The following is a 15,184-nucleotide window of genomic DNA, read 5'->3' on the forward strand; positions in this document are numbered from 1 at the left end:
CCTCTGCTGCCATGCCGCCTCACTGAGCCATGGGCGCCAGCGGCTCCAAGTCCCGGGGTCTCTGGCCCTTCGGCTCGGGTGGGCCGGGCGGCTGCGAGTGTCCGGGCGGGGAGCAGGCTCTGGCCCGCGCGCGGGGGCTCTGCTCGGCCACCCCTTTTGTCTTCACCCGCCGTGGGTAAGAGCGGAGCTAGGCCTCTCTGGAACAGCGGGAGGGCGGCCGCGGCCGGGAGATGGGTGTGTGTGAGAAAACTGACCTGCTAACGGCCCCAGAAGGCAACTGGCCCCGGGGAGGGAAGGAGGCAGGGCTCTTCCCCTTCGTCCCCCCCGCTCACCCTTTCTCCTAGGGTGGCCCATTGGCCGCAGCAGGGACTCCGCAGGGGAGGGGGGGCGTCCTCCTGGGCCCTGCCGAGCTGTGTCGCCTTCCTCCTGCTGTTCCGTGGCCGCATTAGCTACTCGCTTTGTAGTGACCCAAAGTCACCCCAGGCTCTAAGCTGCACCGTTCCGATGCTCGGGAGCCTTTGCACTGGTGCTTGTTTCACTGGCCTGCAGGTGCAGGAGGGAATGCGCTTGCTTTCCCACGGGCAACAAAGGATCAGCGCCGCGCGTCAGGGCGGTTTTCGTGCCCGCGGCTGAAGTGCCACTTTCTGAAAGCTTCTGCTGTAGGGTTTGCGTACCAGTTCATAGCCATTGCTCTTTGCGACTTATGGCTCCCTGACAGGCAGTAGTAGCGCAGCTCCTCCTAGTGGCCTCTGGTCGCTTCCTTCAAAGGTGTTCTGGAAACTAATTCATGTTCAGTTTGACATGCAAGGTGCTGCTGGTCTTAGTCTAGACGGGGAGTAACAACCGGCGGGGTTACTCTTTGTGCAGGGGCCATGCTATTTATTTCCTATACAGCTGTGGAAAATAGTAATGGCACAAGAAGTTATCAGTGGGGAAGATGAGGCGTGGGGACATTGTCTAGTCGCTTCTCTTCACATATGTGTTCCACTTTGTTTCTATATTATGGGAAGTTGCTGGCTATGCCTAGTCTTGAGTAATACCTTCTTGAATAGCACTTAAACTACTTGATATCTATTGCTGTTGGTCACACTCTGTTGGATAAGACTGGGGTGCTTCAATTCATAGATCTACATTTCTATGGAGCTGCTTATGACTACAGCATTCTGTAAGACCTTAGAGGAGCACTTTCATAAACTTATAACCATGTAAATGTATTCAGAACTTGCTAGGTTATTAGTACATGAAGTAATGCAATGTCAGAAGAGCTAATCCATCTTGATGGCTCTTTCTGAGATGGTCAGGGGTGTAGCTATAATTGAGCAGGTGAGTTCAAAGAACCCAGGCCCCCCAGCTCCACCCCTCCCTAGTTTCTTCATTATTTCCCTCACTCTGAGGCAACACCAGGGAGAGGGGCAAACATGGGCCTCCTCTCCCCTAGCTACACTGGGAAACAGAATAATTCCATCAAATCTTTCTGCACTATTGTTTCTTTGCCAGTTTCTAAATTAGTTAAAAACATTCAATTGTGCCAAAATGTTTGATTTCTTCCTGAGTAATGACTGGCATTTGTATCTCTGTTCCTGCTAGGCAAGTGGCCAAGTATTGTTGAATCAAATGGTACTCCTGGCAGACAGACTGCGAAGTTTCTACATCTATATAACAGTTACAGTAAGAGTATAATTGTTAGTACAATATATACTTGGCTATTGTTCTGCACCTCCACAATCTCCTCTACTGAGGGTGGACAGAGGGAGAAGGTGGACAGAGAAATTTTTTCTCCCTCTCTCACAACACTAGAACCAGGGGTCACCCCATGAAACTGAAGGTCGGGAAATTTAGGACCGACAAGAGGAAGTAGTTTTTCACACGGCGCATAATTACTCTATGGAATTCTTTGCCATGGGATGTGGTGATTTCCACCAGCTTAGATGGCTTTAAAAGGGGCTTAGACAGATTCATGGTGGACAGGTCTTTCGATGGCTACTAGTCTGGTGGCTGTGGGCCATCTCCAACCTCAGAGGCACGATGCCTCTCAATACCATTTGCAGGGGAGCAATAGCAGGAGAGAGGGCATGTACATACCTCTTGCTTGTGGGCTCGCCAGAGGCATCTGGTGGGCCACTGTGTGAAACAGAATGCTGGACTAGATGTGCCTGATCCAGCAGGGCTATTCTTATGTTCTTACTGTATTGCTGCTCAGCATTTAGCATGAGAAATGAAAGGTACAGAGTTAGAGTTCCTAGCCTATCTTGGGGAATGGTATGCCGAGAATTCCCATGGATTCTTGTGGTGTTTGCTGTTAATGTGGGAACAGGATAACAAGCACAAAACTCTTCAGTTAGACTTTTGTTTCTACTTTGCTGAAGATGATGGTGCTGTGGTGGGAATGACTTATATTTAGCTTTGGCAAAGTTCATTTATGGGCATTAGTTAGTTGGCCAAAAGCAATGACAAGGCTACTCTAAACATTTAGTTGGTAGTGGGAGGAGCTGCCTTGTATATAGCAGAAGTGATATCCAATGTGGCAATGTGCCCAGTCCCCTATCCAAAATATATGAATAAAACAATATTACATCAATAATCCTAGCAATTTTTAATGCTCATTCTGCTTTAACACCACCATGACACTTTTCTGTGTATGTATTTTGAGAGTTTTTTGTAACATAAAATTCAACTTGCACCTGATGAATTTATCATTTAAATAATTTCACCAAGCTTTTCCTCCCCTTTTAGCAACAATAGAAATAAACATCCATAGCTTTTCTTGAACATCAGTTGTACTTACTCATTTTGAGACATTACTGTGATGCTGTACTGTGACTTCCTCAGGAGGAGGAGTCTGTTTGATAGTATTACATTTATTTTGGTTTTTTCCACATTATTTGTCAAAATATCTATTTACTCTTTGTTAAACTGTTAGTGACTCACATCTAACACCTTGCAAATGAGATCTTTAGTGGGTTTGTCATCTAATATACAGGTCTTTATACTGGTTATGTAAATTTATCATCATTGCTAGAAGGTAAACCAGGAATAAATTTGGTAAGATTTAATTCAATAATAGCTAATTAAACTTTGAACTACAAGATATTTTTCCAGGGGTTATTCTAATCTACAAATGCTTATCTATCTGGCATGTATAATCCACAAGTTTTTATTAATGCAATATAATATAGAAATCAGGATGAAATCTGGGAGTTTCAAGTGATGGAAATAAATTATAATGTGGGACTTGGTTGACTGTCCAACTTGAAAGAAGCTGCTGCTGGGATAACCCTGTACTGCTCCTTCCAGGGAAAAGGACACTAATGTTGGGGAGAGCAAGTGGTAGGAAGCAAGTTAGACTGAGGGCAAAGTGCTGCATTTCTGGCCACTCACACTATTACTTGAAGTGCTAGTGAATGAGGGTCCAGCTGCATGGGCTTCTCTCAGATCAATGGATCTCATTGCATAAGGGTTTGAGTAGTTTTGTAGCTCTGTTGTCTGTACTACTTAGGAAAAACATTTCTGTTCTAGCTAAACTGTCATGTGGATGTTTTCTTTCAGATAAACTCCAGTTATTTCCCAAATGTTCTCTCCTTATTATAATGGGAGGGGAAGGGGAGCTATCAACTAAGTGGTGGTAACAGGTGTCTCATAGCTGTGGATATGAAAGATGATACACCTTGCTCCTTCTAGTTGATACTTTTTCTGATTTTTCTGAATTCCTTTACAGGTCTATGTATTATGATGAGGATGGTGACCTTGCCCATGAGTTTTATGAGGAGACAATAGTCACCAAGAATGGGAGGAAGCGTGCCAAGCTGAAAAGAATCCACAAGAACCTGATACCTCAGGTAATGCAATCAAAAGGGAAATTGGGCTCTTGTGCTTGGCGATACTCAGGTGTATTGAGTAAGCAAGTCTATGCATTTAGATTGTTGTACTGTTCCTTACAAATTATATACTCTGTTTTGTGGACTATAGGATTAAGTTGGTTGGGGATTGCCTGCCTCCATTATTTGGATTAGTGGTGGCTAACATTTTAACGGCCAACTTGAATGTTATGTATCTTGAAATCACTGAAAATATAAGACTAGGAGTCTGTGTACTTTTCAGAATTTTTTTTACCTTGACTGAAATTAATACAGTTCTGAAATGTCCATTTCAGGATAAGCTCCAACACATAATACTATGACATCTGAGTTGCTGATTGCTCCTAGTTGGTCCATTTTATAATTTCAGGGTGACCCATATTCTATCCCTTGAGCTAGTATTGGAGGTTTCAGGTGCCTCATTTCTGGAACTGTAAATATTGAGAGCTCATTTTCATAATATTTCATGTTGGTTTTTAGAGGATTTTCTATTCAATTATAGGAGGCGTAGGCAACCTTTGCTACCTAGCTGTTGCTGAACTACAACTCCCTTCATCCCCAGCTACAATTTATTGTGACTGGGGATGATGGGAGTTAAAGTTCAACAATAGTTGGAGAGTCAAGATTACCCACTCTTGAATTATAGGAACACTCTGTTTTTATTGTACCTTTCCTAAGCTTCTGTAACTGATAAAACATGTTAAATAGTAGTTTTGAATGATAACTATTGAAGTTTCTGCAAACTAAAATCAATCAGGCAGTTAGTAATAAAATATCACAGAATACATCAGCAGACACATCTTCTGAATCCCTTGTAAAATCAGGAAGGAAGGAGTAGCTCCAGGCTAAGTGGAGGTAGTTTTGGAGTCTCAGCAAATTGCACTTACTGCTGTGTTTATGGCACAGATGTGTGTCAAAACTGTTTTGAATGCATCTGCTAATTATATGAATGTTGGTTTGGTAGAGTCTTTTAACAATAGCAAACATGTTAGCCTAGATCAAAAAAATTACACTACTAATTCTGTACTACCATGGAGATTTGAACTTGTGCTTCTAATACAGCAGCCCTACATGCCTCATGATTCTCCACTTTTGAAACCAAGGGGTGAATATGTATAGCTTCCAGGGGTGGGGTGTATGCAGGTGCACATCTACTGATTTAAAGGGGGGAAATTAGATATTCTACTGGGCATACTTAAATTTGTCCTTTGGATCCAAGCCTTTATCAAATTATGGGTAGAGTTTGACTTTGAGTTCAGTACCTTGCAAGACTTGAGGGTGGAGGAGAGAGACTTACATCTTCTCATGTGTTAATTGGTGGTTTGGGAGGTTAGTGATACTTTGCCTATAGTTAAAAAACTAATGTAAACACAATGGTTACCAATCACATACTGCAAAATTTTTCGAATTCTTGGGACCCTAAACATATTAAAAGGAAAGTACTGAGGCAAATGTTAGGAAAAGGCAGGCAACACAGTGCTCCCTCAAGCATGCCAAAACTAGTTCAACCAGAGCAATTCAGTGATTAGCATGGAACTTAGTCCAGCTTCTGTTTGCTTCCTCAGTAAAATATAGGTGCCACTGGTTGGCCTTGTGAATGTTTCTAGTTCTGTTGATGGAACTGTTGCTTTTGGGTGAAAGTGTTCATAATACCCAGGTGCTTGACAAATAAAGTTTCCTATACTGTATTTTTGTCTTGGAGCCTGGAATCTTCTTATGAATACTGAAATACCAGACATAATGGCAGGTGAAGCAGATGTGCCTCAGGAGCTGTTGGTATAGCAGTTTGTGTAGATATACCTAAGCCTGGGGTGTATGATCTAGTGTCATCCTTGGTCTTGTGGTATTTGCCTTGACAAAAGGTTTCTCTTCTGTCCATGATGTTTGCAGGGACATAGTGACAGTTGGTACCTTTCTGTAGTCTGCAGCTGCTGGGGCGCACACACATTGTTGCCAGTGATGCTCATTGAGAAAATTCACTGGATGTCCAGACTTTGGGCAGGATCCCGACTAAATTTGTTGTGACTAAGTCCCATTGAAACTATGCATGCTTCCTTGTATTGTATAAGAGGAGCATAACAAATAGACTCCCATGTTTATTTCTAATGCCATGACATTTTGGAGTCTGAAGGCTTACAGGTATTTTTTGCAATTGTCATTTTTCAGATAAATGCAGTGAGCAAGTATATTCAGTTTTGTGATCGGGTTCTTAATATTGCTTGCTTGCCAATAAGTTGGTATAATTCCCAGGAGAATGTCATCATGATCACTGTGCTGAACCAAGGTTGTCATATACCACAAATGCATGGCTCTTAGTTTTTAAGGCAGTACATGTGGGTGCTATGTCTTCCAATCAATTTGTTTTTGGAGAACCTGGGGCATGCTCTCTAAGCATTGTCATTTGGCTGTCTCCAAATTACTTAACAATATTTTTTTAAAGAAACATACACATAACTGAGTAATCACAGTAAACACAGTGACCAGTGTTATAGTCCAGATAGGTGGATAGTGATATAGAAATTGTCTGTTGTAAAAGAGAAAATGAACTTATACAAACATTTGTCATAAGTAATAGTAGCAAATAAAGGGGGCAGGGGAAGGACGGTTTCATGTCTCTCTTAAATAGGAAAAAGTATCTTTCTATAAGCTTATTTGATCATCAGCAGGATAGCAACCCATTGGATATCTTGTTTACATATTGTATAAAAGAATACCAAGTTACCATAAACTGGTCTTCTTTTGTCAGACCGTTGATTAATCTTTGCGTAAGCTTTTCTGAAATTTGACAGACCCTGTTTAACCATCCTGCTATTGTGAAATCCTTTTCTGATTTCCAATTCTTGGCTACTTCCCTCTTAGCAGCTACCAAAAGTAGTAGTATAAGATCTTTGTGGAGGAGCTGTTTATAATCTGTTTTAAAAACAAAGTAATGCAAGTACAGGACATTATGATCTGTTTTGTTATACGTTTTTATACCAAAAACGAGTTCCCAGCATTTCCTAACTTCTGAGCATTCTCACCATAAATGCATAATTGTCCCTTCGTTTGGGCATCCTTTCCAGCAATTTGGTGAGAGGTTTTTGTTAATATAGTGAAGTTTTACTGGTGGTAGATGCCATCTGCATATTAATTTAAGTGTGGTTTCTCGTATACTTGCTGAGATAGTTTTAAGAGATTTCCTGTTCCAGATTGCATCCCATTCTGAGTCTGAGATTTGAGTCTTAAGCTCAGCGTCCCAAACTAGCTTAAGGCCTCTTGATGAGCCATTAAGTTCTGAGGTGTGAGATCAATCCCTTTATTTGGTGTGAGATCAATCCCTTTATTTTAAATACAGATATTCTCAAAGTCAATTAGTTGTCTGATTGCTTCATTTTTATTATTTAAAAATGTAGCAAAAGATTTAATCTGTGCTTCTTGAAGCCAAGTTGCATGAAGTCCTTCTGATTCAATTTATTGTCAGAATTTGGCTTCCCACACTCAGATAAATCTCGTAGCCTGAAGATAACCCTTGATTCCCAGTCTTTATATGCTCTAAATTTAAACGGATCTGAGGGAGAGAGAAAAATGGATGATTCAGCATTGGGAGGAGTGGAGAAGTAGCAGGGGCTAGAATTTTGATCCAAGGGTTTTAAATATTGGCTAATATCTTGTTTGTTGATAATAGGAAAGAAAGGGCACTTATTGTTGGGTCATCTTGCAGTGATTCCATAGACCCCCCCTTGGGATAGATCTGTCATTTCTGATGGTATGGATAAGTTGTTTGAGTTGACAAGAGGCATAATAGGGTTTGATACTGGAAAGTCCAAACCCTCATGTTCTTGTACTTTTGTACATTGTTTTCCTGTCTGTTCTAGCACTTTTGTTGCTGTTGCAGAAGTGTTCTATATTGCTCTGCCAGTTTACAAGGCTCTCAGGGAATAGAAATAGGTAGGTTCTGAAAAAGATATAGGAAACATGGCAATACCATTTTTACGGCTGCAGTTTTACCTAGCCATGACAGATTAGGTTTTTTCCAGAATACCAATTCAGATTATCTTTTCTGTGCATAACATCTAAATCTCATAGGAACATAGGAAGCTGCTATATACTGAGTCAGACCATTGGTCTATCTAGCTTGGTATTGTCTTCACAGACTGGCAGTGGCTTCTCCAAGGTTTCAAGCAGAAAACTCTCTCAGCCCTGTCTTAGAGAAGCCAGGGAGGGAACTTTGAAACTTCTGCTCTTCCCAGAGCATCTCCATCCCCTGAGGGGAATATCTTACAGTGCTCATACTTCTGGTCTCCCATTCATATGCAACCAGGGCAGACCCTGCTTAGCTAAGATGACAAGTCATGCTTGCTACCAGAAGACCAGCTCTCCTCTCCTCTCTCTTTTTTAGTTGGGAGAGGTCTTTGGTAATCATGATTCCTATGTATTTGAAGCCAGAAAACTAATTTTGGCAAGACTTTTTTGGAGAGCGACCTGTTCGCCGGGTCCATATTACTCACTAAATTTGCTTTTCTTCAGATCTGAATTTAATTTATTGTGTACTAAAAGTTTGGTGGTTTTCTCTCCTTCATTGGCATTCAACAAGAATGAAAAATGTGAGTCGCTTAGGGCCAAACTAGATGTTCAGGAGTCCCATTATGGGATTTTTTTCTTAAATGGTAAATTCTGGAGGGATGGGTGCTGTGCATATGGGGGGAAGTTGGGGGTGAGATGTTAACCCTCCTCCCTGTACCATTTATTGATCCGAATCAAGCTCCCACAAGCAGTGATACTTGGCAAAACCTCCACATGGCAAAACTTACAGGAACCAATAGGGTCCCTGTACATTTTGCTCCATGGAGAAATAGCTAGGGGATGACTTTAAATCAGGGGAAATAATAACAGGAGAAACTTATTAACTTGCCTCCTCCAGTGCAGTAGTCACAAAAACAAAGAGAGATCGCCTCTGTGTGGATCTCCTACATCAATCTAACTGGTTCCTCCATGTTTGTGAAAAGTATTACATGAACAACACTAGTAACAGAAGTCCTTGTGTCACAGATTTTAGTGTGAAGTCAAGGTCGTTATTCTATCCTCCTCACTCTATTTCTCAATCTTTTCTGGATAGAAACATTTAGTTTCCAAGTAGAGTTTATTCTGTTAACCTAGTTCTTGATGGTTCAGTCGTGTGTCTAGTGGCTTTTAGATGCTGAACAGCAAGGAATAATAACACAGTCGTCAGCATCATGTGCCTCTGTTCATGGTCACTCATAGATAATGGACCATTTGTAGTCTGATTCTAGAGCTTTTCTATGCGATATTCTCATCTTCATCACATCCTTCTCGTTGCAGGGCATAGTGAAACTGGAGCACCCTCGGATTCACGTGGACTTCCCTGTTATCATCTGTGAGGTTTGAGCCACTGGGACAGTATGAACAGACACTGTGCTGTCGGTGCACCTTATTTGCCCAGTTTTACTGTACCTCATGTAAACCACGCTAGGCAGCCACGTGACCCTGCAGAGTGATGGATCTGGAGCACAGACGCACGGTTGGCTTTGAAGCTCCTTGGCTAGGAGGTGGTGGCAGCGTTGGCAGCACTGGGGATGTTCTGGAATTGAATAGTTATCAGGAATAGAATTGGCTATGGGTGTGTGTTGATAGGACTTGTGTCACAAGAGATGTGTGGTCTTGTTTAGCAGGCTGCTCAAAATTAACTTCACTGAGCTGAGAGTAAAATCCTATTATCAACTGCTAAATGATGTTTAGATGGCAACAGATTTCAAGTATCTTGAGACTGTGAAGAACTAACATGCACTTTTTGACCAGATGTCCTGCTTTTTGAGTAACCCAGTCAGTTTCTCCAAAAACTGATGATGACGTTTCAGTTTGTGCTGTGTATGAGAGTAAAGGTGAGCAGCAGGCTACTTATGCCTCTTCCCTACACCTCTCCCTCACCATTTCCCCAACATAAGATAGCTGAAGACATAAAGCTGGACTGTAATCCAGGGGTGAGTGGGTAGTCAAATGCTGCAGTTAACAGAAGATTTTAAACTTGAGGCCCCCGTTGAAACAGGCTGATGTGCAGGCCTTTCTCTCTCTGTAGTATCTCCCTAGTGAGTTGCACTATTTTATTTGCAGACAGTGTCTTTTTCAACTTTGCTACCTGGAAAATTCCACTGATTAGTGCCCATGCTGTGGCACAGCAGTGGAGGCTGTTGGCAGCTGCAGTATCTGAGCTTGCACATTTCTGTTCAATGTTTTAGCAGGCCAGCTCTTGGCATTTGTCTTAGGCTGTAGTTTCCTTCTAGAGTGGTCTTCCCCGCTTGTGAAACTACATTGTATTGAAGTGTGAAATGCAAGGCAACTTTTCAGACCCCCCACTTATTTATTGTAGAACTGATTTTTCTTCTAATACATTCTAGGTAACTTTTTCCTCTTGATCATTTAGATTATGTTGTCAGCACTGGCAACTTGGTTGCTTTGAGATGGTTGATGGTTGTCAACTTAACTGCAACATCTTTGGCCACCCTATCTCCCTCCCTCTAATAAAAATAATAATAATAATAATAATAATAATGAAGTACTGTGATTTTCCTTTGGCAGTCTTCTTGACTCCTAGGATTTGGCCCAAGCATTTCCTGATGAGGGGGAATGCATGCACTTTAAAGGAAGATTATATCACCTATTTTGGAAGGGCCTTACTTATGCCCTAGTGTAAAATGTCCCCCCTGCGTGCTAGTGTAAAGTGTTTTGGTTAGCAGGGCCACTTTTGTTGGCAAGAGTGGCACTATTAGCTCTAGATACTGAAACAATAGTATCAGTATCTATTGATACTGATATACCTGCCTGTTCATCTTAGGTTTTTTGCTTTCAAGATTTAGAGCTGCCTGCTGCTGAGACCCAAACAGGCACAATTCTGTCACAGGCACTCCTGTCTTTAACGGGGGTTCATATGCAATGCACAACCAGGAGACCAGTGTCTGCCTGCCTGCCTTTTCTACCAACCCCTTAGAACTTTGTATAAAGCTTTAAAACTGGATTACGGGTGGGTTGGCTGTAGCAGTTGGCTCATTGCACATCTGTTTTTGTCCCCAGAGCATTATTGCCTTTCTGAGCACTTCAGGCATTTGCTACCTCAATGTTTAGGTGAATCGGCTGATACAAAAGTTGTGCCAGCAGCAACAATTGGTGTGTTTGTGTCCATCTCTACACTGCAAGGAGATCCTTTTAAGGATTATGTACTGGTGCAGTACATAATCCTACACCAGTAGGGGTGTGGGGTGTAAGTAGCAATGTTGACAGAGATGTCTCTGTTCTCATTGGTTGTCACCTTTGTCTCATACTCGGTCTGTTTTCAGTTGCATCTCTTGGGTTGCACACGAAGGGGATCCTTATGCACCAGAAGCATGGCCATCCTGAGTGGCAACTGGTACCTGCTTTGCTGTGTCAGAACTTGTTATGAATCTAGAGTTGTACTCCTGTAGGTGAATAGTACATAACCTGCTGACCCTGGGCCTGTGTCCTATTTCCATCATCTTTCACCACCATATAGCTTATGTTTTTGTTCAGTTCAAACTAGATGATGATGGAAAACAGAAATATTTATAGCAGGGAAGAAAATTTCCATAGTCGTGAATGAGAGCATACTAGGGATAGAGGTGTGTGTAACACTTACTTGGCAAGCAAAGCTCCACCCCAGCATTGTCATGCATAATTAGTTGCCGCCCCAAACCAAGGGCTGAGACTTAGATCTGCTTACTCTTGAGCAATATGGTTGAGAACAGAAGAGACTTAATATCAAGAAATGTACTGATTAAAGTTTGTTCTGTGACTAGTTCAAAGGAAGCGCCTTGCTCGGTGTGGTGACTATATCACAACTTCTCACTAGAGTATTCTGCTCTCCACCACATGGGGCTTATTAGTCTTGAAAGATATTGGGGCTGAAAGGCTTGGTGGCAATACCCCTCACCATACTGCACATTTCCTAAAATATCTGTTATTTGATTGGCTTGTTTCTGAGCAAGCAAATACCTTGTGATCAGAAAAGGACTGTGCAACGTTAGCTTTCATTTCCCCTGCCACTTCTAGTGCTTGTATGCATCCTGCTGAAGATCTCACTCCCATTGGAACCTAAATGGAGTGTCTACCCAAAGAAGCTTCATTTCTGCCTAGCTGGAAAGTTCCTGAGCTGCAGCAGACTCCCTGGAGCAACTGTCAGCTGCTTTTAATCCACTTAGCTTAAAGGCTGGCTTGCCTACTGGGACTGCAGCTGTGCAGCTATACTGCTTGGATTCTACGACCCTCTCTATGCTGTCCCTTCCATCTGTGCTTTCCAGGAGCCCAGCTCTTCCGAGAATGGAGGCTCTTGGCAGGGAGAGGGCTCATGGAGATTGCTTTATAAGGGATGCTGATAATGTGAAAGTTGGTGTAAATAATATATATATTATATATATTATAATTATTGTTGGAGCAAGCAAAAAAAGTTCTGTTTCCTTTTTTATGACTCTTCTGTGCAAATATGTGGTTGTGTAGAAGACCTGAACCCACTAGCACTACACTTCCTGCTCCTGTAGCATATGAATAGTAATCCTGAAGACAAAAGTGTAAAATATTTATGGTCTTTTTCCTCTGCCTTGAAGTGCATTTGTTGAATTTTGTTAACTTTCAATAAAATTATTTGTAAGTCCCAGAATTTTAATTGCTGCCTCTTTTGACTGTGGGTCATTCAGCCTATCTAAACCAGGGGTTCTTAACCTGGAATCCATAGGGTAGGCCCAGGTGGCCCATGGAAAATTGAATATATAGTTAAAGATAGCTCCCCAAGAAATAATAATCAAATATAGTACATCCTTTATTTTTTAATTACTCCTTCACATTTGGCATTCTTGACAAGAGAGTCCAAACTGTTAACAGCCTTTGTGATTCCCAGTCTTTCCCAGCAATGCATATGAAAAGGGCCCAGAGCGACTACCTCTCAGTAACTTGCTGCTTTACTGCAGTGCTCTCCTGCTCCAGTTCTGGGATCCCACTGAAGTTTCACATGAGTTCTGCAGCTTCTTTCTTCTCCACCCTATGAAAATAGGGCATCCTTGGGTAATGGTTGCAGGCCTGTGGGGTCCATGGGTGCAAAACATGGTTAAGAGCCCCTGATCTAAGTAGTCATAAATCTTTGCTTGTCTTGCACAACTCTTGTCAAGCAAGCCACCTCATCCTCTGATCAGCCCTGCTAATCTCACTAGAGGTTGCTCTTTTATGTTTCCCAAAACCACAATCTTTGGATTGTTGGATCTAGGCTAAGAACTGCAAAGCTAGGTCAGAGGCTCTGAACCTGTGTTTGTGATAGGGGGAATCAGCCTTTCTGAATGTTAGGGATTTAAGTCCAAGCCACTGAGTTATGTTTAGAAATGGGTTTGTTAATACAACAGCTGTCCTAGCTTAGTCCTCCTACAGTGTGTCTGCAAAATTAAGCTTATCCCCTGACTAATCCAGCCTTACACAACTGTGCTGTTAGTATGTAAGAAGCTTCAAAGCCAGGTGCAGGTGCTCTTACTCTAGCCTTCTAAAGACAAACTGGCACCTTATTCCATTGGGAGTTGCTGCTCATGCAAAGTGGTTTAGGTGGAGAGTTAGAAAGGCAAGCAAATATTATCTATGGATTGTACTGAATGATTGACTAATATAACTCAAACTGGAGTCCTGCCTCATGCTGAAGATCCATTCTCAATTCGTGACTGCCACTTGTAGTGTTTCAGTAGTTTTTCTTTTTTAGCAATTTCCCTTCCATTTCAGTACCCACAATAAACTAGTTAAACTTCTGAAACTAAGCATCTTACAAATGTGTAAATCTACATATAAGATGGAACTGATGATGAAACAGTAGGCATACAGACTAAGTTGGACAACTAGTATGGTTCTTAGTTGTTGAAACATGAAGGCATCTAACTCTGGATTCTGGATCAGAATACATACTCTGCAAATAAACTGCAGCAATTCAAAAGCTATTCCTCCTTTCATCCTACCTCAGATTTGCACAGATGAATACATTGTTCAATATTAAATTGTCATAACATCCTAAATGAGACCACAGTCCCATGTTGAGAGTCAAGCTAGGTCTAGAGAGACCCATGTTCAATTCTCTACTCAGTCCTAAAACTCATTGGATAATTTTGGACCATAGCCTACCTTACAGAGTGGTTGTGAGGATAACGTCGGGTGTGGGGACACTATATATGCTGCCTTGAGTTCCCTGGAAGAATGGCCGAATAAAATTTTTAAATTATGTACCACCTATCACCTGGCCCTAAGATGACTACCAATAAGAGTTAAAATATAGTGCAAGAATGATAAACATATTAAAATAGAACCATTGAACATTAGACAGTATAAAATCTAATCCAGTAACAATCACAGTCTCCTCATTGAAGACCCTAATTGTCCCCCAAAGACCTGGCAGAACAAATAGGGTTTTAATTACCTTCTCCAGGCTTTGTCCCACACATGATCAACCAACAATAGCAAGTGGAACTGAGCCCCCCTCCCCAGGATCTTCATGTGTGGGTCAGATCACATGGAAGTAGGCAGTTCTTTCATATACTTGGGACTCAAACCACATAAGGCTTTAAAGATAACAATCGGTACCTTGAATTGGACCTAGAAACAGATGGGAAGCTATATAGAGAAATTGGGAATTCATCTCTGCCTGGAAGTAGCTGCTGAAGCTAACCAAGTCAGTTGATCTGGGTCTGCATAATTTGGAGCTGTATTAAATGCAAACTAGTGCATCAGAAGGCTCCTTGCCTCTCTAGTTATTAAATCTTCAACTATCAGTTGCTTTCACATAACAAAATAAGCAAATATGTGTCAGCTATGCATTCCTAGTGCAATTTCAGACACCTTCAGTGACTGAATGACTGTGCTATTCTTGGGTCATGATGGCAAACGACATGCTAAATTCAAGCTGCTTCCACAGCTGCCTTTTCTTCAATGGAATTGGTCCTGCAAGTCACTTCCACAAATAAAGCCATTTTGGAAAAGCTGGATAAACATAGAAGCTCATGTTACTTTCTTTGATTCTTTGAAGCTCCCTTTTATTGAGTCAGACCATTTGTCTACCTGGGTCGGCATTATCTATCCTACACTAACTGGTAGGTGGACTGACATCTGCGTACCACTCAACTACAGCCCTTGTTCAACAACCCAAGACAAACTACAACCTGAGAAATTTTCTGCCTGGAAGTGGTATCCATATAGGAAACTGCGAATCATATGTGGCAAAATCACTTGTGTGTCTCCTTTATTGCACATGTGAGCAGCAAAATAGTCATGTGTGCATTTGTCATACAGTATATGCAGGATTCATA

General features: G+C 41.8%; 2 protein-coding genes across 2 annotated transcripts in view; both read left to right on the forward strand.

Annotated features, from left to right (window-relative positions):
* The first annotated feature begins 29 nt into the window (after nucleotides 1–29).
* Nucleotides 30–12,522, forward strand: TUSC2 (tumor suppressor 2, mitochondrial calcium regulator). Its single transcript, XM_053294903.1, has 3 exons — nucleotides 30–175; nucleotides 3,716–3,836; nucleotides 9,174–12,522. The coding sequence occupies exons 1-3, from the start codon at nucleotides 30–32 to the stop codon at nucleotides 9,237–9,239; spliced, it is 333 nt and encodes a 110-aa protein (XP_053150878.1). The 3' UTR covers nucleotides 9,240–12,522.
* Nucleotides 3,716–15,184, forward strand: part of HYAL2 (hyaluronidase 2) — a 79,042-nt gene continuing 67,573 nt past the window's right edge. The window contains exon 1 of the mRNA XM_053294902.1: nucleotides 3,716–3,836. The gene's annotated coding sequence lies outside the window, so the exon portion shown is untranslated. The remainder of the gene's footprint in view (nucleotides 3,837–15,184) is intronic.

Source organism: Hemicordylus capensis, chromosome 2, assembly GCF_027244095.1.
Source record: "Hemicordylus capensis ecotype Gifberg chromosome 2, rHemCap1.1.pri, whole genome shotgun sequence".
Classification (NCBI taxonomy): Eukaryota; Metazoa; Chordata; class Lepidosauria; order Squamata; family Cordylidae; genus Hemicordylus; species Hemicordylus capensis.